Genomic DNA, 27,313 nt, shown 5'->3' on the forward strand with positions numbered 1-27,313 from the left:
CCCGCGGCCAGGCGGCCGATTCTCCAGCCTTGATGGGTTAGTGGCCGCGCGGAAACGGCAGAGTCCTGTCGGCGCCGTTCACACCTGCTCGCAGCTGGCGGGAACTGCGCGTAGGGTCGGGGGGCGGCCTGTGGAGGGGGGGGCGCTCCTTCACCAGGGGGGGCCTCCGATGGGGTCTGGCCCACGATCGGGGCCCACCGATTGGCGGGTCGGCCTCTCCAGCCCCGGCCATATTTTATTACGCCGACGGTCCCTGAACCCCCATGCCATGTTGCATCGGGGCCAGCGCGTTGAGGAAGCCCCCCGCGCATTCGCGGGTTGGCGCGGCACCACTGCGCATGCGCGGATTGTCGCGCCGCCCAGTTGGCGCCGGGAAGGGAGGCTGGAGTGGCATGAACCTCTCCAGCGCTATGGGCCAGAATCGGTAGTGCCCAGCCCCGTATTTCGCGCCATCGTGAAACGCGACGGCGTTCACGGCGGCGCGAACACTCTGCCTCCATTTTGGAGAATCCCGCCCGATATCTTTACTGCAAAGCATGTTCAAGCTGAATTCCCAAACTACCACATGGTATTAAGAAACTTATTAATGGTCTTTGAATATGTGCTTTTATATTAAAACAATACCAAGATAAATTTTCAAACATAATTGGCAGTGGGGAACCTCTGTATATTCAGAAAATTACTGTTAGTTAGATAATTTAGAGCTAATGACCAGAGATGTTCTGTAATTAAAATACAGAGAGGTAAAATGTTTTTATTTTATAGCTGGTTTTGCAGGTTGTTGGAGATTAAATTGGATAACTCCCGAAAGAAAGTACTGGAACATGATTAATCTGAGCCCACTCATTGCACTGCAGGGAGAACATAACATTTTTGCTGCCTGCTGTTTTACATGATTGCTGTGGGTAGCCAGGCCTACCAGTGCTGTTCATTGGCTACGCACATCAGCAGTGGGCCTGATTTTGCAGGTGGCTAACACTGCTCAAAAGCAGCATGCACCTCTTTAAGGAAAGGTGCATTGTGGGTGAAAAGACGTGGGAGCCCTTTGTAAACTCAATCTGCTTTTTAAAAAATAAATTTGGAGATTGACGAACAATTTAGCCTGGCCAATTTACCTACCCTGCACATAATATTGGGTTTGTAGAATCCCTACAATACAGAAAGAGGCCATTCAGCCCATCTAGTCTGCACCACCCCTTTGAAAGACCTCAGCCCTATACCCTCACCCTAAAGGGCAATTTGGCATGCCCAGTCCACTTAACCTGCACATCTTTGGTCTATGAGAGGAAACCGGAGCAGCCGGAGGAAACCCACGCAGACACTGGGAGAAAGTGCAACGTTCACATAGACAGTCACCGAAGGGGAATCAAACCTGGGTCCCGGTGCCATGAGGCAGCAGTGATGACCACTGTGCCACCGTGTTGCCCTGAACTGAATCTATGTTGTAATACATTGAAAATGGCTGGGCGAGAGGGAGAACCAAATTTAGAAAATTTCCAAAAACACAATCAATTGCACCAGCAGCAAGAAGAGAAAATCTGGAATCAACCTGTAAGTACTTTGCAATCTCTTGAGGGGAAAGGGGTTTTGCATTCCATTTAACGTCATCTTGAGATGTGAGATGTTCAGACAGATGTTGGCTGGACTATGAAGTTGGAAAATGGCTGCTGTGGCATCAAGTCTAGAGTTGCATTTTAATTTGTGTCACACTTTGCTGGCCTATGTACTTACTTTCAGCAGTTATTAGTCGCATATACAAACTCCTATATCAAGATTGCAGCCTGCACACTTTCCGTTGGATGTGTGCATATCTCTGACACTATTTTTGAATCTCAGTTGATGAGATGTGACCTAAAACTAAGATGGACACTATGGCCCTGAGAAAATGCTTTTGACACTTTTATTATCACAAAATATGGAATTTTTGTGTTTTGATGCCATATAGCCATGTTGCTGGAAGAAGAAAAATAATTTTCATGTCTTGCTCTTGCACCAACTCCAGAATTATCTGCATCATCTTTTGTCAGGATAATTGAAACTTTTGCTGCTTCAGAGAGGGCTGGTGAGGTAATAAACACTGTGTACCCATATGCAACTAAATGATTGTGCTACATAATCTACTCTTTGGAAGTTAGTCTTCTGTTTTATCTATTTTATTTCGGCTCGTCCTTTTACTTTGATAATTCATTTGAAGTAACAAGTAATAATTGAGCACATTTATACTTTCACTTTAAAAATGCCCAGTATGTAGCATGCAGTTTTATTTTCCAAAATAATTTGCTCCCAAAGATCCAATGGCTATCAAACTGATGTATTAATTGCTTAATTGCCCTTTGCTCTACTAGTGTCGCACTGAATGGCATGTTTGTGTATGTTTTTTCTCAACAGTGTGGCTTGACCTCAGGACACAGTCAACCGCAGAAAAGCTGATCAATAATGCTCCAAATAAAAACAAAAATGTTTTGCAGGTGAATGATTTCTCAGTGACCCCAATTTATCTTTTGTGTTAGCTTGCTTAAAACATTTTTTTGTAATGGTTAAAATATCCTTGCTTAAGTTGTCCAAATTTTGCTCATGTTCTACTTACAAAGAAAAGAACATTTTCTATGCATGAATAGACAATTATTCACAAAGTTTACACTTGGGAATAAACTTAAAATTTTACTAATAATGATTAACACCTTGGGTGTATGTGGTACTGCAAACAAAATTACTTTCACAACCACACGAGGATTTGGGGGAAATCTAAATATTGGAAGTTGCTGTTTGGTGGCAATTTGTGCTATTCTAACTAATAGTGGTCACAAAGCATGGCAGTAAGAGTATTAAAATATTTCTCATTTATCCCCAAAAAAGGACAATTGCAGATATGATGCACTATATTTTTAGTTACACTTAGCAATGTGTAGGTATACAAAACATGTATCAAAATCATATAATTTTACCAAACCAAAATTTGAGGCTTGCCTTTATTTTCGTTTTAGGAAAAAACTGGCCTCCCAATTAGCACCTATTTCAGTGCTGTGAAACTACGGTGGATTCTGGATAACGTGGAGAAAGTTAGGAAAGCTGTGGCAGAAGGCCGGGCTCTGTTTGGAACAGTTGATTGTTGGCTTATATGGGTAAAGCTACTCATGTTTTTGAAGCAATCTCTTTCAGGAAGATATTCTGATTAGTAAACTACCATTAAGCAACATTAGAAAGAAGAATAATAAAATTGAGAAGGAGCAAGTGTGATTTAAATGAAGCATGGGCATTGAATTCTAATACTTGTTGCATTATAATACCAATTTTGAAAAGCTGAAAAGAGCTCCAATGCTGAAGTCACGGATGCATTTGTTCCGATGATGCCACTTGCCAAGGTGGTGTTTCAAAAATATGTTCCTCCTTCCTCAACCGTGATTTCCCACCTACAGTTTTTGACAGGGCCCTCAATAGCGTGCAGTCCATCTCCCGCACCACTACCCTCGCCCTCTCCCCTCCCTCCCAGAACAAGGATAGAGTTCCCCTCGTTCTCACATTTCACCCCACCAGCCTCCGTAAGCTCTGCCATTTTCGCTAACTCCAGCATGATGCTACCACCAAATACAGTGTTTATGAATATGAATGGCTATAAAAATTAATTCATTTCAGAAAACGGTACTTTCTTTGCAAAACGTTTTTGAATCTCTACACCATTACACTTTTATCTGTTGCAATGTAATGCCAGTCCTTCTTTTCAACTTTTAATCTAATTGACTCCCACAGCTATCTGGACACAGATCTTCGCACCCTACACCCTGTAAGGACTCCATCCCTTTCTCTCAGCTCCTTCGTCTCCGATGCATTTGTTCTGATGATGCTACTTTCCAAAGTGGTGTTTTTCGAAAATCTGTTTCTCCTTCCTCAACCGTGATTTCCCACGGACAGTTGTTGACAGAGCCCTGAACAGCGTGCAGTCCATCTCCCGCGCCACTACCATCGCCATCTCCCTCCCTCCCAGAACAAGGATAGAGTCCCCCTCATTCTCACATTTCACCCCACCAGCCTCCGTATGCAAAGCATAATCCTCCGCCCTTTTCGCCAACTCCAGTGAGATGCTACCACCAAATACATCTTCCCTTCGCTCCCTCTGTCAGCATTCCGCATAAACCATTCCCTCCAAGATAATCTAGTCCACTACTCCATTATTCCCAATACCTCTCCCATCACCCACGGCAACTTCCCATGCAATTGCAGAAGGTGTAACACTGCCCCTTTACCTCTTCCATGCTTAACATCCCAGGCGCAAAACTATTATTCCAGGTTAAGCAGCATTTCACTTGCTCCTCTTTCAATTTGATCTATTGCATTTGCAGCACCCAATGTCGCCTCCTCTATATCGGGGAGACCAAACTCAGACTGGGCGATAGCTTTGCTGAGCACCTTCGGCCTGTGCGCATTCAGGACCCTGATCTTCCCGTTGCTCGCCATATTAACACAAGACCCTGCTACCATGCCCATATATCTATTCTGCAATGTTCTAGTGAAGCTCAACGCAAACTGGAGGAACAACATTTCATCTTCTGGTTAGGCACGCTACAGCCTTCCGGTCTCAACATTGAATTCACCAACTTCAGATGATTAGCTCTACCCCACCTCAACCCCTCTGTTTTCATTCCATTTCATTTTAGCTGTCTTTACATTTTATTTATTTCTTGTCTTTATATATAATTTCCCCCCCCCCCCATCTTAACCCCCTCTCCTTGCCTTTTCTCCCCTTTGCTTCCCCCCCCCATTACATCTGTCACAGCTTACCCTTTGATTTTAGTTTCTCTGCTGTTTGGCCTTTCACCTTTTATTCCCTCTTGGCATTGCCATTAGCACTCTTTCCCTTGGTTTTTGTGACCAATAACACTCTTTTCCTTGGTTTCTGTGGCTGTGACTCATCTTTTGTTCCCTTACCTCACAGTATAAATATCTCTCATTTTCTATGACTTTTAGCTTTAACAAAGGGGCATCTGGACTCGAAACGTTCGCTCTTTTCTCTCCCTACAGATGCTGCTAGACCTGCTGAGATTTTCTGGCATTTTCTCTTCCAAAAACAGCTTCTTCCTCGCTGTTACCAGACTCCTGAATGACCCTCTTATGAACTGAACTGATCTCTCCACTCATCTTCTCAATTGAGTAGTATTACACTTCGAATGCTTCACCCAATGTCTATGTATTTCCCCATTATGTATCTATCGTATGTCCTGTGTTTTTCATGTATGGAACGATTTGTCTGGAATGTTCGCAGAATAATGGGCTGTATTCTCCGCGTCGGGATGCTCCGTTTTACCAGCAGCCCAGGGGTTTCCCGACGGTGTGGGGCTGCCAGCCGGCGAAATGGAGAATCCCGACGGCGTGCTAAACCAGAAATCTGGCGCGACGGAAGAAACACGCCCAATATCTTTCACTGTACCTCAGTACATGTGACAATAAATTCAAATCCCAAAAATGGTTAACAAAAGTAAATATGGACTCCTTAAAGGCTGAGATGGGAGAGTTATAATGGGGAATAAGGAAATTGCAGAGGCATTGAGTAAATATTTTATGTCTTGACTTCACAGCAGAAGACACTAAGAACATAGAAGAAATTGTGGGGAATTTAGGATCTAATTAGAATGGGAGCTTATAGTAATTTTAAAAATTCATTTATGGGGTGTGGGCATCACTGGCTAGGCTGGCATTTATTATCATCCCAAATTTCCATTGAGAAAGTGGTGGTGAGCTGCCTTCTTGAACTGCTGCAGTCCATGTACCAGCCTCCCCGAACAGGTGCCGGAATGTGGCGACGTTGGACTTTTCACAGTAACTTCATTGAAGCCTACTTGTGACAATAAGCTATTATTATTATTATTATTATTATTATTATTATTAGTAGTAGTAGTAGTAGTACACCCACATTGCTGTTAGGAGGGAGTTCCAGGATTTTGACCCAGCGGCAGTGAAGGAACGGCAATATATTTCCAAGTCAGGACGGTGAGTGATGTGTTGAGGGGGGGAGAATCTTCCAGGTTGTGGTGTTCCCATGTACCTCCTGCCCTTGTCCATCTAGATGATCTCACCATTAAAGGTAAATGCTGTAGAAATTAATGGGATTAAAAACTGACACTTCCCTGGACCTGATTACCTCCGCTTGAGGATTTTAAAAGAGGAGGCTGCAGAGATAGCCAATGTATTTAATTGATAGCTTACAGAATTCCCCAAATTCTAGAAAGGTCCCTGTAGATTGAAAGGTAGCAAAAGTAACCTTGCTGCTCAGGGAAGAAGGAAACTATAGGTCAGTTACCCTGACATTAGTGGGAGGGAAAAGCTGCCTTCGACGGCATACCGTGTAAATTTACCAGATTACTTCCTGGGATGAGAAGGATGATCTATGAGAGATTTGAGTAGAATCTGAGTACATGCACTGGCATTTAGAAGAATGAGAAGTGACCACATTGAAGCATATGGAGTTCTTAAGAGGGTAGATACGAGAGGCTGTTTGTTCTCCTTTGGCTGCAGAGCCTAGGGCTAAGTGTCATAGTCATTCAGGACTGAAATAAGAATTTGTTTTCACTCAGAATGTTGTGGATCTTGGAATCCTCTACCCTAGAAGGCTGTGAATTCTCAATTAGTGAACAGATTGTAAAGTCTGGGGGCTGTTTTAGCTCACTTGGCTAGTCAGCTGATTCGTGATGCAGAGCAAGGCCAGCAACACGGGTTCATTTCCTGTACCGGCTGAGGTTATTCATGAAGGCCTCGCCTTCTCAACCTTGCCCCTCAACTGAGATGTGGTAATCTTCAGATTAAATCATCATTGGTCAGTTCTTCCCTCTCAAAGAGAAAAGAAGCCTCTGGTCATCTGGGACTATGGCGGCTTTATCTTACCAGAGAACAGATTCAAGACTGAGATTGATAGACTGCTGGACTCTAAGGGAATCAAGGATAGGAAAGTGGAGTTGATGTAGAAAATTCAGCCTAGATCAATTGAATGGTGGAACAAGTTCAGGCCTACACCTCTTATTTCTTATGTCAAGATTTTACCTTTGTCATTCCATGTTTCTCTAAACTGCTATGATAATTTCTCAACTGTGCATTACCATCTTGTACTGAAAAATTATTTTTTTTACATTTGGAATGCTGTTTATCAGAAAAAGTATGGAAGTGTTGGCCTGTTCAGCCAATAATTCTGGCCTCTGCTATTATAAATTGAATAATCAATGCTCCAAACCAATACCTGCTCCAATTATACAAAATTATAATCTTGAAGCCTGAAATAGTACAAAAACTACCAATCACGTGTGTCCCTATTTGAACTTATTTTTAGAAAGAAGGCATGGGCAAATATCCCGACCAAAATACCCACTGTGAAAAGTTCTGTTACAAAAGATTGGGCCGTTCGTTCTAATGGCTATCATTAGGCTTGTAATAAAGTGTAAATATGTGTTCTTTCACCTGTTTTGATAATGAATCATGCTATCTGTGGCTTTAGTGTTTAACAGGTGCGCAAGAGAGTGGTGTTCACTGTACAGATGTGACCAATGCTAGCAGAACTATGCTGTTTAACATCCACACCTTGAAGTGGGATCCAGATCTCTGCAAGTAAGTCTTATCTCATGAAACATTGCCATTATTTCATGGCGTTATCGTAATCATGATTAGAATATAGAGAAACTAACCAGGCATTTTGGGTTTGTATATGCAGGGTATCATTTAAAGTTCATGTGTGTTGCTTCAGTCCTGCATTCACTCCCTCCTCCAAAAGTAATTAATGGCCCAGATTTTGTGGTGATAAAGACTGTCCATGCTCACGATCATTATTTCTCTGAAAAACGCAACAACCTCACTTGCACAATGAAATCCAGAAGTTGCTTTCAGTGTTTCCCCATAAGACATGCCGTTGAACTATCCTGAAATTGCAATACACAGGAATCACTGATCTGATGAAAACATTTTTGCTATTGGTATTGCCGTAAATGCCTTTGAAAAAGTTATACTATTACGTGTCCAACAGGTTGATGTGACATGTCTAGTCTGTGGGTGAAGAGAGCTAGTGTGCTTTCTGATTTTGTGTGCTGGTTTGCTTCTCATTTTCAGCCTACATCGCTGGCTAGCAGCAATGCGAAAGAGAGAGCCAAATGTGTAAGACTCTCCCTGTCAGTACACAGCCTCTCCATTGGCAAGTCCTCAGCTGTGCCTCCTCATATTGACACATGGAAACTGGCCCCCTCCAGACTCCAGACTAAAGCTTCAGAAGAATTCAGAAGTGGTTTGACTCCAAGCAGTTTACAGGGCCATTGGCATGTGAACACATTCTGACATTCATGAATCAAATACCCAACTATACCACATAGCTCCACTGTCTTGTAGATACCTTCGGAGAGTTGAAGGCTAAAGAAATAAGCCCTGACACACAAATTGGATTGGAGTCCAAAGGCAGTCTGATGTCCAAATATGTCATCTTTTTGGCAACCTCTGCCACTAAGTGCTTTATATTCCTTTGGACACAGCCATAGAGGTCGACGAGGGGGCTCTGATGTTTGGGCAGCCCATGGTCTCGATAAACATTGCCACGGCTCAAGTCATTGAGAGGACATCCTAGTTTCGCTGTTGAGCATAGGAGACAGCAGTTGCAATGATAAGCTCAACCGGATTGGTATAGAGAATGGGTACTTTAGGTTGTCAGATGGTGGTAGGAACCATCATGTTCCACTGATCATCCATTGATCACCTCAAGTTGGAGAGCCGCCGACTGGTAAGATGCTGACTCGATGTGGTTCACTTGTTTCAACGGGTGTTTAGAGCTAAGAGTCTCTGGTCCACCAGTGGAGAGAATCTATTGTGCCAGGAGCCAACTGCAAAGAAAGAAGGTGCCTACTCTTTGTTTGCAAGCTGGAACATCAGAACCTTGTGCATGGGATTGACAGACTTGCAGCTGGTCGATAATCCGCATAAGACAGCTCTGATTAACATGGAGTTGATAGGCTGAACATTGACATAGCATCCCAACAAGAGATCAGGCTCTCCAAGAGCAAAGTACTGGAAGAAAAACATTATACGTTCATCTAAGGAAACACATGAACAAGGTGTAGGCTTCCCTGTAAGAAACTCGTTGCTCTTGATAGAGGTATGGACGCCTAGCAGAAAGTGACTCAGTGGCTAGTTCACCATACAGAAGATCTTTGGGTGCATGGCCACCATTCATCTGATGAACATGGCTGAGACAGTGTAGGCTTAGCAATGAGCATATGTTGGAATTACATTCACGGTTTTCCAATCCACTGGTATTGTTACTGAAGAGTGAATTTTGGAAAATTGCAACCAATGCAATCACTTTCACAGCAGCCACTTTTAAGACCCAAGTAGCAGGTCGTCAGATCTAGGGACTTTTCAACCTTAGTCTCATTAGTTTTCCTCTTACTTCCTAGTAGTTTTTCTCTAGTATTTTCCAGTGGCTGATGTTGATGCAAGGATGGCATTTCTGCTTTGAATAAAAAATACTTCAGTGGTTGCATCCTCACTTTGGAGCACAGCAGGGTCAATCTGCATCACAGTCAGCACTGTGTTAGTCAGCACTGTGGTAGTGCGCATGTTGGGAGTGTTGCTAGTCCGATCCAGCTGGTGCCAATCCCTGATCTTGGGTGTTTCTAGGACACCTTGTGACATGATTTGTGTTAGTTACACAAAGCTCATGGTAGCAGTAAAGCTCAAGTAGTCACTGTCTGTTCTCATTTATTTTTCCCAGGCCAAGATGTCCAAGGTAAGAGGACCTCTGCCACCCATTCTTGCCTTGAAATCTACCAGCCGGTAAAGGTGTCTGGACTTAGGGATTCTGTTGTTAGCCGTATCAAGCTCCTCATAGAACTGGTCTTTTTAGAGTCTGTAGTGGAGCACAGCATTGGAGCATAGGTACTCATGAAGTTAACTGGCCCTGTTTGAGTTGAGAAGCAGATCGAAAGAACATGCTCTGAATCATTCTGAATCAAGAGCAATGATGACTACAAATGCTAGGTTGTTCCTCCGTCTGCTAATTCTCACATACCCTACGTCTTACTATGTGGTGCTATGGTGGTGTTACTTGTTCCATTAACATACAAATTAACTGCAAAGCTTTTGGGAGGAAATTCACTCCACGTGCCATTTGCAACAGCTGACGTAACCAAACACTTCTTAGCTGGACTGAACACATTCTACAAAAATCACAAGGCGCGAATGTGTGACTGTAAATAGTGCAGACTAACAACTAGACTTTCTGCGTGAAAGGTTGGGTCCAGTTTGTGATGTTTGTCTTGGTTTGGGCACTGACTTCCTGCACAAAAGGTTGGTCAGGTTCATGTTGGCTCATGTTTGAGTCCATTCGACAAAGTTTGGATTTTGATGTCCTCGTTTTTCGGATATATGGATAAAGGATATTCAACCATAGTTTATTTATGATATTTCAGCTTCCATCTTAAACCAACCTGAACATCCCAATCATTTATTTTGCTGTTTGTGAAGTTCAGTGCATTTATTTGCTGGTTTTCTGTCTGTGATAATACTATAATGCAATTGGTTGCTTACCCTTCTTGTTGGCTTTACCATTGTTAGATGTTGGAAGATCCCCATGACTGGGCACCAGATTCAAACTGGTGTTGCGAAAGGAATGTTCTATTTGCAAATGTTTAATTCATCTCTTGAATATTGCTTTTAGCACAATGTGCTAAACAACTGGCTTGTAAAGCAGAACAAGGCCAGCAGCGTGGGTTCAATTCCTGTGCCACCCTCCCCGAACAGGCTCCGGAATGTGGCGACTAGGGGCTTTTCACAGTAACTTCATTTGAAGCCTACTTGTGACAATAAGTAATTTTGTGCTGTAAGTGATCCATGGGAAGAATGTGGCTGATTTGGTCATTATTTGGTAAACGTTGCATATTGGTCCTTGGTAATCATTTGACTAATACGAAATGGTGCCACGCTATAAGTGAGTTAATTGCACAGTTCCAGTTGAAATACTTTGTGCTGCAAAATGACCCCTTCAGAATGTTTGTGCCACTTCAGTGTTTCTTAAAATGATTAAATAGATACAGTATAATGACTTCCATAGGACCAATTTTTCAATTGATATCCTTTGCAAGTTTTGAAATTGACCAAATATTTACTGATATTACTGCTGCAATAATGCATTTTTGAACATAATGTTTTAAAAAGTAGAAATATCCGCAGAGTATTCGTATTATCTTTAAAGGTTAAAATTTGAACATTTCTGTGTTTTCTTTGGTTGGGTGCAGAGTTGTGCTCCCAAGTATCAAATGGTTCATTGGATCTTTGATTTTATTGATTTGTAATTGCTTTGTTTGCTATTCTAGATTCTTTGATATTCCAATGAGTATTCTCCCAGAAGTGAGAAGTTCATCAGAAATTTATGGATTAATGGTGAGCCAATCCAAATTATTTCTGTTTTAGTAGTATTATTGATAATATAAGACTGATTCATTGTGTTAAATGTGACCTCTCGACAAAGTGACCCATATTCCAAACTTTTTTAATTGTTGCTGTAGCATTTACCCAAATAATCATTGGAGTCCTTTTTCTTGAAGAGAATTTAAGGGCTGGATTTTTACTCTGATGGGAGGAAGCAGGGGGTTGGATTGAGATTAGGAAACCCAGACAGGCTCTGACTAATTTAATGACAGGACCCGATGAACAATATTTTTGTCATCATTCCTGGCTGTATCCATTCAAACAGATAAAATGGCTACTTGGTTGGCTGGTGGAAAGTCTTGGCCATCAGGTTGCAGCTGGAGAACGAAGAGGAGGTGGCTGGGGTTTAGAGAGAGTCGTGGAGAACAGTGAGGGTTGGGTTGTTGGAGGCTGGGAGGGCTTGGGAGATCAGAGATGAAGTTGGGGTGGGTGTGGACTTGGAGGTCTGAGGCATGAGTTTGGAGTTTCATGGAGGGTCAGTGATTAATTGTTGGGAAGTTGGCGAGGCAGGCACACTGGATCCAGCAGATAAGTGGAAAGGCACTTAGCTTCGGGAACCAACAGTCCTCGCCTACTGGATTTCCAAAGAGCGGGAAAAGCCAGCCAGCCAGGGTTAACTTCGCAATCGTGGATTGATTTGAACATGTCCCTTCATAAGAACATAAAGAACTCGGAGCAGGAGTAGGCCATCTGGCCCTTCGAGCCTGCTCCACCATTCAATAAGATCATGGCTGATCTTTTGTGGATTCAGCTCCACATTCCCGCCCGAACACCATAACCCTTTATTCTTCATAAACCTATCTATCTTTATCTTGAAAACATTTAATGAAGGAGCCTCAACTGCTTCACTGGGCAGGGAATTTCATACATTCACAACCCTTTGGGTGAAGAAGGTCCTCCTAAGCACAGTCCTACTTTGCCTTATTTTGAGGCTATGCCCCCTAGTTCTGCTTTCACCCGCCAGTGGAAACAACCTCCCCGCATCTATCCTATCTATTCTCTTCATAATTTTATATGTTTCTATAAGATCCCCCCCGCATCCTTCTAAATTCCAACGAGTACAGTCCCAGTCTACTCAACCTCTCCTCGTAATCCAACCCCCTGAACTCTGGGATTAACCTAGTGAATCTCCTCTGCACACCCTCCAGCGCCAGGACATCTTTTCTTGGGTAAGAAGACCACAACTGAACACACTACTCCAGGTGTGGCCTCACTAACACCTTATAGAGTTGCAGCATAACCTCCCTCGTCTTAAACTCCATCCCTCTAGCAATGAAGGACAAAGCACCATTCGCTGCCTTAATCACCTGTTGCACCTGTAAATCAACTTTACGCGACTCATGCACGAGGACACCCAGGTCCTTCTGCAACGCAGCATGTTTTAACATTTTATCATTTAAATAATAATCCCTTTTGCTGTTATTCCTACCAAAATGGATAACCTCACATTTGTCAACATTGTATTCCATCTGCCAGAAGACACCCAGGCCCCTCTGCAAAGCAGCATGTTTTAATATTTTATCATTTAAGAACATAAGAACTAGGAGCAGGAGTAGGTCACCTGGCCTCTCGAGCCTGCTCCACCATTCAATGAGATCAAGGCTGATATTTTGTGGACTCAGCTCCACTTTCCTGCCCGAACACCATAACCCTTAATCCCTTTATTCTTCAAAAAACTATCTATCTTTATCTTAAAAACATTTAATGAAGGAGCCTCAACTGCTTCACTGGGCAAGGAATTCCATAGATTCACAACCCTTTGGGTGAATAAGTTCCTCCTAAACTCAGTCCTAGATCTACTTCCCCTTATTTTGAGGCTATGCCCCCTAGTTCTGCTTTCACCCGCCAGTGGAAACTACCTGCCCGCATCTATCCTATCTATTCCCTTCATAATTTTATATGTTTCTATAAGATCCCCCCCTCATCCTTCTAAATTCCAACGAGCACAGTCCCAGTCTACTCAACCTCTCCTCGTAATCCAACCCCTTCAGCTCTGGGATTAACCTAGTGAATCTCCTCTGCACCCCCTCCAGCTCCAATACGTCCTTTCTCAGGCAAGGAAACCAAAACTGAATACAATACTCCAGGTGTAGCCTCACTAACACCTTATACAATTGCAGCATAACCTCCCTAGTCTTAAACTCCATCCCTCTAGCAATGAAGGACTACATTCCATTTGCCGCCTTAATCACCAGTTGCACCTGTAAACCAGCTTTTTGCGACTCATGCACTAGCACACCCAGGTCTCTCTGCACAACAGCATGTTTTAATATTTTATCATTTAAATAATAATCTCTTTTGCTGTTATTCCTACCAAAATGGTAACCTCACATTTGTCAGCATTGTATTCCATCTGCCAGCCCCTAGCCCATTCACTTAACCTATCCAAATCCCTCTGCAAACTTCCAGTATCCTCTGCACTTTTTGCTTTACCACTCATCTTAGTGTCATCTGCAAACTTGGACACATTGCCCTTGGTCCCCAACTCCAAATCATCTATGTAAATTGTGAACAATTGTGGGCCTGAAGAACAGGCTTGACTACCATTTAGGCAGGAAATAGTCTTGAGTGACCTTAGATGAGATGAGAGGAAACTATTCTTGGCTCTGGTTGGTTGTCCGATGCCAACCCCAGGGGCCTTTGATTTTGGCATGTCCCATTCTGGTCCACAAGCAGTGACAGAAAAGCTGTAAACCTTCCGCACCGCTCTCCTCCCCTTGCTTCAGCTGCTTGATTTCATGAGGACTGGGAACTAATTTGCATGCTGAAAGATCTACAAATCAGATTGTATCACAGGCTGCCATTCTAATTAGCATATTTAGAATGCTAACCTGCCTTGGAGTGGGTTGGCTCCCTGAACATTATCCTGTAGTTGTAAAATCCAGAAATCGATGGGTTAGATCTGGCTTTCTGACACATTTGGAAGTTTTCCCAATTTAATTCCCCCCCCCCCCCCCCCCCCCCACCGATATTCACTCCGATGTGCTTTCCTATATTAAAATTGCCACATTGTGACCAAGTCAGGGCAACACAATTCAGGAAGGGGTCACAGTCCTGGAAAGAATGCAGAGGAGATTTGCTGAAATAGTATAAAGGGTGTGGGCGACTTCTGTAATGTGAATTGACTGGAGCGGCTGAATTTTCCATTTGGTCTCAAGATGTTGACATCGGGATCAAATGTGAAATCCCAATTCCGCAACATGTTGAGAATAGCCAGCCAATTCAATTTTTTTAGGATTGGCCCTTGAACGGCCAGAGGGTAGGCTCGCCATACAGCTAAGAACGGTGGGCTTGAGAACCAGTAGGAGATCCTCCAGCAGTAAAAAAAAAAAAGTAGCAACTGACCATTACACGTGAGTTAATGCCTCGAGATGAATTTTAAAATTTATAATTTAAAAATGGCCACATATGTCTGACTGATTATTACCATACTTCAGCATCGCCAGCAAGGACTTTTTAAAAACAATCCTAAGCATTAACATCCCCTTAGTCTGCCACTAGGAGACTGCTTCCTTCCTCTAGCCATGTTTTGGCCACTGCAGAAGGCTTAATTGCCAACTGGAAACTTTTACTGAATGTAGAAAAAGCACACTTACTTGGTTCAACAGCCTAGGTGGATGGCTATTCCAGACCTGACCCAGCCTCCTGGAAAATGGCCAGAAGTCTGGACCATGCTGGGGAACTGGTACCTGTTAAGAAAACGAAGGTAGTTTTCATTGAATCATCAAATTCCTGCAGTACATAAAGAAACCATTCAGCCCATCTAGTCTGCACCGACCCTCTGAAAGACCAACCTATCAAGCATAAGCCACCATCCTATCCCCGTAACCCCACCTAACCTACACATCTTTGGACTGTGGGAGGAAATCGGAGCACCCAGAAGAAACCCACGCAGAAACGAGAACGTACAAACTCCACGTAGACTCACCCAAGACCATAATGGAACCCAGGTCCCTGGCACTGTGAGGCAGTGGTCTTAATCACTGCCACCGTGCCGCCCAATCTAAGGGAACTAGATTTGTATTGGTAAATGTTAGAAAGATAGTATAGTTCTAAGTGATTTTAATTTAATTTAATGTTTCTGTGCCTAGAAGTTAATTCATGGTTCTATATAATTCTATAGTTAAATTCATGGTCAACAAAGGTGTTCGTATGTGTGAGGATTGGTTAAGTTGCAACTGTGTTTTTATTGTGCTTTGAGAGGGTTTCAGCGTGAAGAGCAAATAAATAGGTCTGCAGGGGTATGTGATATTGCTTAACAATTGGGGCCTTGTACGGCAAAAAAGCTTTGAAGTTTTACTTTTAGTTGAACTTGTGGACAGTTGGAGACAGGACCTTGGGAAGCAGAAGTGGACTTACGCTTTTGGGGCCTTGCGCTTTCTCTCTTTGCAGGGTCCCCCACGCTATGCCCAGCCCTCTGGTGACATGGCAGCTCCGCCCCAAATTACATCAAGTCCCACCCACAATGACATCAATGCCCTTCTGACCCAGCACATCCACAGCTCGCACATTGCAAGCCACAAAAATACAGGAAAATAGACAAACCACTGTTAACTGCTTTAGTGCTTTATAACTTCTAAAAACAAGCCCGTAATTGATTAATTGAAATCCAAGCCTACCTATTGTCAGCATGATGGTTGTGATGGTCAATATTGCAATCTGTGTGACTTGAGGGAACAAATACAGAAATGACTGATGAGCAATGGGATAGAGAAATTAGCTGATGATATGACTGTAGCACAGCACAGGCCAGTGCAAGAGAGAAGGACCCAGAAAAAGTCCAGTGCTGGGGAAAATACTCCAGTGAAGCGCAGTGTCCAGTCCAAGTCTAATATCAGTGACTTTGCTGGCATCTGACTGGCAGAATTCCATTCTTTGTCCAGAAGGAGACTTTCTGAAGGCCAGTTTTGAGAGTGATGGGGGAATTGCGGTTACTCACCGGTTATAACTGTCTGCTTGTGGACACCAGCCATTATATCAGACCAGCATATGTTCTCTTTTGAAGAACAGAATTTTGACTGGAGGACATGGAGAGGAACAGATTTTTAGATTCATAGAATCTACAGTGCAGAAGGAGGCCATTCAACCCATGGAGTCTGCACCAGCCCTTGGAAAGTGCACCCTACTTAAGCCCACACCTCCACCCTATCCCCGTAACCCCACCTAACCTTTTTGGACACCAAGGGCAATTTAGCCTGGCCAATAAACCTAACCTTCACGTGGTTTGGACTGTGGGAGGAAACCAGAGCACTTGGAGGATACCCGTGCAGACTCCGCACAGACAAGTGACCCAAGCCGGGAATCGAACCTGGGACCCTGAAGCTGTGAAGCAACAGTGCTAACCACTGTGCTATGTGACATTTTTTTTTTTCATGGGTACTTTATTCAGATATGGCTCTTCAGCCGCATCCAACACTTACAGATGAACAATCCCCAATAGTTTGGTGAGAGGAGCTAGAAGCATTAAAAATGAGGCTGGGTGCTTTGGTCATCTTGTATTTGGCTCATCATGTAGCAGTATTGATCAGTGTCCATACTAAGCATTGCAGCTGAGGCAGTTAGAATTATAGTCATGATTTAAAAAGAGAAATCAGACCAGTACGAGTGTTAAGTCGGTCGACATCTTTTTCATTGGCATGCTTCAGCATCTACTGAGGAACTATCGGAATCACTGCCTAATGAGCTGCATGCAGCCTCTTTGCCATTGCCTTCGTGATTCATAGAGAGGACCCATTCCAATCGATTGCGGAGCATCCATTTCTTTTGCTTCGTCAGTTGTTTCCAATCCATAACAATTTAGATAACGTTTCCTCTGCACTTTTTCTTCATAAAATCATCACTAACATCATCATCGGTGAAATCTTCAACGGATGCATTTTCAGTCATCAGTATTGCTGAACTTGTCAAATGTTCCTGACTCAGCGTATTTCGCAGATAATTTTTCACTCTTTTCACTCTTTTCAATGCAGAGGAAGAATGTTCACCGGAAGCATTTGTGACCGGTATTGTTAAAAATAATTTCATAATGTTTTCCATGTTGGGAAAGGTTGCCTGCAAACCATCATGTTCAAGTGTGTACAAATCAGTTGATGCATTTGTATCATCTCCAAATTTGCAGATGATACAAAGTTGGGTGGGAGGGTGAGCTGTGAGGAGGATGCAGAGATGCTTCAGTGGGATTTGAACAGGCTGAGTGAGTGGGCACATGCATGGCAGATGCAATGTGGATAATGTGAGGTTGTACGCTTTTGGTAGCAAAAATAGGAAGGCATGTTATTATTTAAATGAGTGTAAATTGAGAGAGGTAGGTGGTGGGTGGGAGGGTGAGCCATGAGGAGGATGCAAAGATGCTTCAACGGGATTTAGACAAGCTGAATGCGCAGCACATGCATGGCAGATGCAGTATAATGTGGGTAAATGTGAGGTTATAAGCTTAGGTAGCAAAAATAAGAAGTCAAATTATTATTTTATTGGTATAAATTGTGTTATGAGACCTTGGCATCCTTGTGCATCAGTTGCTGAAAGTAAGCTCTCCGGTACAGCATGACAAAACATCTAACTGAGGCTAACCATTGAGAAGCATTCAATGAAGTTGTATCAACAATTTGCAGCAATTTGTTGACTGCATTAATTCTCTGAAATAAACAATTCCACAAAACAATAAAAACTCCAATTACGTACTTTTCAAACTTCTCTGCTAAGGTTTTTTTCTTCAGCTTTCACACGGTTTCCATGAATTTGATGTGGCTATGCCTGATAAGCATTCCTTTACAAAGTTCAGTCTCAAAGCTAAAAGAGCATCTGCATGAATGGGCCACCTGGGGCGAAATTCTCCGTTATCGGCGCAAAGTCCGCCGATCGGCGCAAAAAACGGCGCAAATCTGACTTGCGTCACACCGGAAAAATGGTTCAAAAGTCTCCGGCCCGAAATGGGCTAGCAGCGACGTGACGGGACCCGCGCTTGCGCATGTGGTTCACGCCGTGCAGCGTCATACACGCCGCACGGCGTGACGGCTCATAAGGCCGCGCTGCTCCCCCCCCCCCCCCACCCGACCGGAACACCCGACCGGAACACCCGACTGGATGGCTCGCCGCCGCTCAGCCCCGAGGTTCCAGCCACGGGATGTGGAGGCGCTCCTGGACGCGGTGGAGCAGAGGGGGGACGCCCTGTATCCCGGGCACGGCCGCAGATTTGCCCCACGCCACAGCCGGCGTCTGTGGAGGGAGGTGGCAGAGGCCGTCACCGCTGCGGCCCTGACACCACGGACAGGCACCCAGTGCCACAAGAAGGTGAACGACCTCGTCAGAGCAGGCAGGGTGAGCCTCCCCATATCCCCCCTCCCCCATACCCCCCCTCCCCCGTATCCCCCCTCCCCCATATCCCCCCTCCCCCGTATCCCCCCTCCCCCGTATCCCCCCTCCCCCGTATCCCCCCTCCCCGTATCCCCCCTCCCCCGTATCCCCCCTCCCCGTATCCCCCCTCCCCCGTATCCCCCCTCCCCCGTATCCCCCCTCCCCCGTATCCCCCCTCCCCCGTATACCCCCTCCCCCATATCCCCCCTCCCCCATATCCCCCCTCCCCCATGTCCCCCCTCCCCATGTTCCCTCTCCCCCATGTTCCCTCTCCCCCATGTTCCCTCTCCCCCATGTTCCCTCTCCCCCATGTTCCCTCTCCCCCATGTTCCCTCTCCCCCATGTTCCCTCTCCCCCATATCGCCCTTCCCCCATATCCCCCAATATCCCCCCTCCCCCATATTTCCCCATATTTCCCCATCCCCATATTTCCCCTCCCCCATATACCCCCTCCCCCATATACCCCCCTCCCCCATATACCCCCTCCCCCATATACCCCCTCCCCCATATACCCCCTCCCCCATATACCCCCTCCCCCATATACCCCCTCCCCCATATACCCCCCTCCCCCATATACCCCCCTCCCCCATATACCCCCCTCCCCCATATATCCCCCCTCCCCCATATACCCCCCTCCCCCATATATCCCCCACTCCCCCATATATCCCCCCCTCCCCCATATATCCCCCCTCCCCCATATCCCCCCTCCCCCATATCCCCCCTCCCCCATATCCCCCCCCCCCCATATCCCCCCTCCCCCATATCCCCAAATGAATCCAGCCCTAACCTTAACCTCTGCAATGCACGCGCAACCGATGGCGTGCACTCATATACCTGCCTAACACTGTTGCCTTTTACCCCTGCCACCACCCCCCCGCCACAGGAGAAGCGCGCACACAACAATACGGAGCATGTGAGGACTGGAGGAGGCCCCGCTGATGAGAGGCCACTGACCGAACACGAGGAAAGGGCCCTGGACCGGGAGGTTGCTGATGCAGAGGTCAGGGGCGTACTAGCAAGTGAGCCACCGACAGCCCGTCCTCATATCCCCCCTCCCCCATATCCCCCTCCCCCATACCACCTGATCACTGCCTGCGTGTCTAACCATGCATGCTTCATTGTGTATCGCAGGAGCAAACGTCGAGGCACCCATCCCCGCAGATGCAGACCGCCTGCAGGATGCCCCTCGGAGGCCACGGGAGACGGAGAGACCCGGACTCTCCGGCATGCGACGCCCGCAAGATGCCCCTCGCACACCACGGGAGACGGAGAGACCCGGACCCTCGGGCATGCGACGCCCGCAGGATGCCCCTCGCACACCACGGGAGACGGAGAGACCTGGAGCAACAGGGAGACGACACCCCTGTCACGTGCGGGAGCGACGACGCAGGCGTGTGCCACCCAGCGCCGAGGGGGGCAGCCACAGGCCCCCGTCACATCCGAGCCAGGACACCACTACCCAGGACATCACTACCCGGGTCACCACTACCCGGGTCACCACTACCCGGGTCACCACTACCCGGGTCACCACTACCCGGGTCACCACTACCCGGGTCACCACTACCCGGGTCACCACTACCCGGGTCACCACTACCCGGGTCACCACTACCCGGGTCACCACTACCCGGGACAGCACCACCCGGGACAGCACCACCCGGGACAGCACCACCCGGGACAGCACCACCCGGGACAGCACCACCCGGGACAGCACCACCCGGGACAGCACCACCCGGGACACCCCTACCCGGGACAGCACTACCCAGGAAGATGAAATACCGGACAGTGAGTCAGAGTGGATGGGTGGAGACGAACCCCCACCCCAAAGTGCCATGGACTCAGAGTGGGACGAAGAGCACGACACAACGCCACTGCTGTCACCAACACCCCCCACCATTGCAGAAACACTCACCTCGGTTGGGCACTTTAGTGATGAGGCGTCTGGTACACTCACTGGTGCGCACAACACAGCCGTCCCGGTACAGCAAGTGGAGGTAGGAGCAGCAGAGGGGCCGGGCGGTCGGAGGGCAGCCCAGCCCAAGCGAACATCTGCCGCCCAGATGGATCCCGGGTTCCTGGAGCTTCCACACCCACACATAGATCCGATGCAACCACCGACCCGGAGACGAGCGAAGAGGGTGACGGCCAGCTTGCGGCGGCTGCAATCGCAGGTGGAGGAGTCCACCCGCGTCCAGGAGCTGGAAGTGGTGCCGGTCATGCGTGCCACCCAGGCCGACACCGCACGGGTGGCGTCCGCGGTGGAGGCAAAGGGTGCGACGGTGTCAGACATGGGGAACGGTTTGCGAGGCCTGGGGCTTTCTGTGCAGGCGGCGTCTGTGGCCCAGGACATGGCTGCCCTCTCACAGGAGGCCATGAGCCAGTGCCAGCGCCAGATGGCAGAGGCGCTCAACACCATGACCCAGTCTCAGCAGGCCATGGCCCAGTCTCTGCAGGCCATCGCTGAGGGCATCGGCGCCAGTGGCCATGTGCGAGCCAGCGTCGCACTGTCACAGACAGGGTTTGCCAACCCCCTGGGCTCCATGGCTGCAAACCTGCAGACCCCTGTCGATACCAGCACGGGCCTCCAGGACTGGCAGCGCCAGATGCCGGGGGGGCGTCGGATGGCCAGTCCGTTCGCATCCCCCACCCATGTAGCGGCCTGGGGGCCATCGGGCACCCCAAGGGAGGAGGAGGTGGTGTGGTCCGTCCCGGGTCCCCCTGTAGGGGAGGTCCGGGAACACCGCGACACCCCCCCCCCCCCCCCCTTTCCGTCCCAGGTGCATCGGGTGGGCAACGGGCAGGACAGGCTGGCAGCTCGACATCCCAGTCGCCCGGGCCGCAGTCTGGCCCATCTAGGCCAGGACACCCCAGGAAACGGCCGCCAAAGGGATCCAGTGTCAGAGGGCAGGAATCACAGGAGTCCACCTCCAGCTCTGCTGTACCGTCTGGGGAACCAACTAGACGTAGTCAAAGGGCCCGTAAGGCCAAACAATTAGACACTGAGTAAGTTGGCACGGGTGCAGGGCACAGATGAGTTTTAGGGGCTAGGGCACGTGCATGAACTCGTTTGGTTATTAAAGTCAATGTTACACCTACAGAAGCTGCCTTTGTGCTCTGTCCAAAGCGTGCGGGGGTGTCATGTACGTTGAGCGCAAGTGTGTGTGTGAGGGGTGGTCTTACCTGAGCCCCAGGTGAGTCTGCCCCCTTCCCCCTGGCCCGCCATCAACATCCCCCCGGGCAGAGGACGGGACCGTGCGCTGCAGTGTCACAGCCGCATGCAGGGATGGTCCGGGTGGATGGTGGTACTGTGGCCATGGGTCAGACATAGTCCAACGATGTGGAGCCAGGAGCTCACCGCAGGTCGGGTTGTCATCATCCTCCACGGCCTGCAATAGACATGCGTCCACCCGCAACTGTGTGAGCCCGGCCGTTGTGCCGCAGGTGGATCGGCAATGGGGGGGGGGGATGGTGTGCATGCGGGTGGGGTGGGTGGGATTGGGGAGGGGGGTGAGGGTGCTGGGTGTGTGGATGGGTGGGGGGGGTGGGTGGTCGGCTGTTGCCATGGTGTGCGGTCTGTAGCCATACTACCCGATTCCCACGCCCATCTAGTCAGTGAAGCAGGCGGCTATCAGTCTGTCCCGTGCCCGCTGGGCCAGCCGGTAACGGTGGACAGCCACCCGCCTGTGTCTAGCCTGTCTGCCCTGACCATTGCCCCCATCCCCCTCATCTGGGGAGGACTGCGCCTCTTCCTGCTGCTCCTCCACTCCGCCCTTCTCTGCCTACGGCACATCGCCCCTCTGTTGGGCTATGTTGTGCAGGACGCAGCACACCACAATGATGCGGCCGACCCTATCTGACCGATACTGGAGGGCGCCCCCAGAGAGGTACAGGCACCTGAAACGCATCTTCAACACGCCAAAGCACCTCTCTATCACTCCCCTTGTCGCTACATGGGCATCATTGTAGCGGTTCTCCGCCTCATTGCGTGTCCTCTGTACAGGCGTCATCAGCCACGATCGCAATGGGTAGCCCCTGTCGCCCAGCAACCAGCCCCTCAGCCGGGGATGGCGTCCCTCGTACATGCCGGGGATGGATGACCGCGACAACACGTATGAGTCGTGTACACTGCCTGGGTAACGGGCGCAGACTTGCAGGATCATCATGCGGTGGTCGCAGACCACCTGTATGTTCATCGAATAGGTCCCCTTCCTATTGGTGAACACGGCCCTGTTATCTGCGGGTGGCCGCACGGCGACGTGCATCCCATCGATCGCGCCCTGGACCATGGGCAACCCGGCCACTGCAGAGAAGCCCACGGCCCGGGCATCTTGGCTGGCCTGATCCACAGGGAAGCGGATGTAGCGGTACGCCATGGCATAAAGGGCATCTGTCACTGCCCCGATGCACCGATGTCTGCGATATGCCGGACAGGTCCCCACTCGGTGCCTGGAATGACCCCGTTGCATAAAGGTTCAGGGCAACCGTAACCTTGACGGACACGGGGAGAGGGTGTCCCCTGCCAGTGCCACGCGGTGACAGGTGTGCCAGCAGGTGGCAGATATGTGCCACGGTTTCCCGCCTCATCCGGAGTCTCCTCCTGAATTCCCGGTCCGTGAGGTCCTGGTATGACTGCCGGGGCCGGTAGACACTGGGCGCCCTCGGGTGCCTCCGTTGCCGTGCGGCCGCGACGTCCTCCTCCCCCTCCTCGTCCTGGCGGTCAGGTGTCCCTCCAGCCTGGGCGGCTGCCGCCTGCCCCTCTGCAGCACGGACCCCCCATCCCCCTCCCCGGCACGGAACACCCCCCCCCCCCCCCACGTCGACGTGAACGGTCATCACGTCGACGGGACTTCGGCCCATCCGGAAGGGAGAATATCGGCAGGCCCAAAATCGGCTGCCTTGCGCAGACCCGTGCCATTCTCCGACGTCAGCGGCGCCATTAACGCCCGGCCGACTTTTCTCCCTTCGGAGACTTCGGCAACCGGCGGGGGCGGGATTCACGGCGGCCAACGGCCATTCTCCGACCCGCTGGGGGGTCGGAGAATGACGCATCTGGTGTCACAAATTGTTTTGACCATCAAATGTTTTCCATGTGTCTGCTCCAAGTGTGATTGCAGCATATCCTACTGATGCGTAGAAACTGAAAAAAAAACATGCACATTTTGAAGTCAGGAAAATGTACAGCTGCCGCACACGAGTCAGCTGCTGCATCGCAAATTAAATGCAATGAGTGACTGGAACATGGGATGAATAATGCACAGAGGCTTGCGTTGTTCAGTCTTATCAGGGAATGAACATCTCTCAACTCTGCCAGAAGAAAGACTGGACAGGATGGTAGCTGCAAAGAGGGAGACTTTCTAAAGTACAAGTTACGGTCCAGATAACCAAGGAATTTGGACAGAAAGAATGTTTAAGACACCAGAATTTAAGAGAACAGAGACCGAGGTATTGTTCAGAATAATTCATGGAAGAATAAACAAAGTGTTCTGAGTTAAAGAGATAGTTGCATTAACTAAATTTAAAGTGGGACAGCAGACTTCAGAGGCAAATGAAACATTTGATGTAATTATTTTTTTTTTAATAAACATTTTATTGAGGTATTTTTGGTATTATAACAACAAAATAAACAATGTACGTGAAACTATAAACATAGTGCAAAAGCCATCTCCCTCCCTTACAGGTCCCACCTTTCTTAACCCCCTACTCTAAGCTAAACTAACCCCCCCCCCCTTCTGCTGACGATTAATTTTCCGCGAAGAAGTCGACGAACGGTTGCCACCTCCGGGTGAACCCTAACAGTGACCCTCTCAAGGCGAACTTGATTTTCTCCAAACAGAGAAAGCTAGCCATGTCCGATAGCCAGGTCTCCGACTTCGGGGGCTTTGAGTCCCTCCCAGCTAATAGTATCCGTCTCCGGGCTACCAGGGAAGCAAAGGCCAGAACGTCTGCCTCTTTTTCCTCCTGGATTCCCGGGTCTTCTGACACCCTGAAAATCGTCACCTCTGGACTCAGTGCCACCCTTGTTTTTAACACCATGGACATGACATCTGCAAACCCCTGCCAAAATCCCCTAGGCTTCGGACATGTCCAGAACATGTGGACATGGTTCGCTGGTTCTCCTGCACATTTTGCACACCTGTCTTCCACCCCAAAGAATCTGTTCATCCGGGCCACTGTCATGTGAGCCCGATGAACGACCTTGAATTGTATCAGGCTGAGCCTGGCACATGTTGCGGATGTATTGACTCTACTCAACGCGTCCGCCCATAGACCATCCTCTATCACTCCTCCCACTTGCGCTTCAGCTCCTCGGTCTCCTCTGATCCCATACGTTCCTTGTAAATGTCAGAGACGCTCCCTTCTCCTACCCACCCTCTGGAAACTACCCTGTCCTGAATCCCCCTTAGCGATAGGAGCGGGAAGGTTGACACCTGTTTACGTAGGAAACCTGCAGATACCTGAATTCATTTTCCCTCGCCAACCGTAACTTCTCAAGTGCCCTCAAACTCGGAAAGCTCCCCTCTATGAACATATCCCCCATCCTCTCAATCCCTGCCCACCGCCATATCCGGAACCCTCCATCCATATTTCCCAGGGCAAACCGGGAATTATTACAGATTGGGGACCAGACCGATGCTCCCTCTGCTCCCACATGTCTCCTCCATTACCCCCAGACTCATTGTGCCGCCACCACCACGGGGCTGGTGGAGTACCGTGCCGGCGGGAACGGCAGAGGCGCAGTTACCAACACCCCCCAGACTGGTGCCCTTGCATGAAGCCACCCAGTAATAGTTACTAAAATTAGGCAGCGCCAGCCTGCCCTCTCCCCGACTCCGCTTAAGCATTACCTTCCTTACTCGCGGGGTCTTGCCCACCCAAATGAAGCCAGTTTAAAACAGGACCGCGGAATAAAGATGGGGAGACATTGAAACACGAACAGGAATCTCGGGAGGACCATCATCTTCACTGTCTGCACCCTCCCAGCCAGTGACAACAGAAGCGCGTCCCACCTCCGAAAATCGTCCTTCATTTGGTCTACTCGTCGGGCCAGGTTTAATTTATGCAGCCGGTCTCATTCCCACGCCACTTGGATGCCTAGGTACCTAAAGCTTTCCCCCTACTAATTTAAGCGGCAGCTCCCCCAATCGTCTCTCCTGTCCCCTCGCCTGGGCCGCAAACATCTCACTTTTTCCCATATTTAGCTTATACCCCGAATACCGGCCAAATTCCCCCGGAATCCTCATGATTTCTTCCATCCCCTCTATTGAGTCCGATACATACAGAAGCAGGTCGTCTACATAAAGCAAGATTCTGTGCTCCCCCCTCCCCCCCTCCGGACCAGCCCCTTGAGGCTCTCCGAGCAATTGCCAACGGCTCTATAGCTAGCGCGAACAACAGTGGGGAGAAGGGGCATCCCTGTCTCGTCCCCGGTGCAGTCTAAAATAGTCCGATGTTGTCCGATTCGTACGTACGCTTGCCACAGGATCCTGATGCAGCCTGACCCAGTCAATAAAGCCCCGCCCAAATCCGAACCGTCCCAGTACCTCTCACAGATAATCCCATTCTACTCGATCAAAAGCTTTTTCTGCATCCATTGCGATCACTACCTCCACCTCCCTACCTTCCGGGGGCATCATGATCACATTTAACAACCTTCTTACATTGGCCACCAACCGCCCATCCTTAACAAACCCCGTCTGGTCCTCCCCAATAACGTCCGGAACTCAATCCTCAATCCTGGAGGACAAAGTTTTGGCCAGCAATTTGGCATCCACGTTCAACAGGGATATCGGCCTGTAGGACCCACACAGCTCTGGGTTCTTGGCCCGCTTCAGAATCAGCGAAATCGTGGTCTGTGACATCGTCGGGGGCTGCACCCCTCTTTACCTTACCTAATTGAACATCCTCATCAACACCGGCCCCAATATCCCAGAGAACTTTTTATAGAACTCCACTGGGTACCCGTCCGGCCCCGGGACCTTACCCGACTGCATGGCCTTCAGACCCTCCACTATCTCTTCTAACTCGATTGGGGTCACCAGCCCATCTCCCAGCTTCCCGTCCACCTTTGGGAAATTCAGCACCTCCAAGAAGTGCCTCATCCCCTCCGGCCCCGTAGGGGGTTCCGACCTTTACAGCCTACTGTAGAAATCCCTAAACGCCTTAATCACCCCTGCTGAATCTCCGACCAGGTTCCCATCTCCGTCATTTACTTTCCTCATCTCCCTAGCCCCCTCTTCCTAAGCTGCTGTGCAAACAATCTGCTGGCCTTCTCTCCATACTCATAGATCGCCAGCCTCGTCTTTCTCAGCTGCTCCACCGCCTTCCCTGTGGTTAACAAGCTGAACTCCACCTGTAGTCTCCGCCATTCCCTTAAAAGCCCTGCCTCTGGGGTCTCCGCATACCTCCTATCGACCTGTAGTATCTCCTTTACCAGTCGGTCCATCTTTGCCCTGTCCACCTTCTCCCTATGAGCCCATATCGAGATCAGCTTCCCTCTGACCACTGCCTTCAGTGCTTC

General features: G+C 48.5%; 1 protein-coding gene across 1 annotated transcript in view; it reads left to right on the forward strand.

Moving 5' to 3' along the window:
- LOC140428015 (glycerol kinase) overlaps positions 1 to 27,313 on the forward strand; it is a 203,857-nt gene that overhangs the window by 44,445 nt on the left and 132,099 nt on the right. Inside the window, exons 5-8 of the mRNA XM_072513963.1 lie at positions 2,389 to 2,468; positions 2,985 to 3,122; positions 7,478 to 7,587; positions 11,331 to 11,397. Of these exons, the coding sequence (XP_072370064.1) occupies positions 2,389 to 2,468; positions 2,985 to 3,122; positions 7,478 to 7,587; positions 11,331 to 11,397 (395 nt within the window). The remainder of the gene's footprint in view (positions 1 to 2,388; positions 2,469 to 2,984; positions 3,123 to 7,477; positions 7,588 to 11,330; positions 11,398 to 27,313) is intronic.

Source organism: Scyliorhinus torazame, chromosome 8 (genome assembly GCF_047496885.1).
Source record: "Scyliorhinus torazame isolate Kashiwa2021f chromosome 8, sScyTor2.1, whole genome shotgun sequence".
Lineage (NCBI taxonomy): Eukaryota > Metazoa > Chordata > Chondrichthyes > Carcharhiniformes > Scyliorhinidae > Scyliorhinus > Scyliorhinus torazame.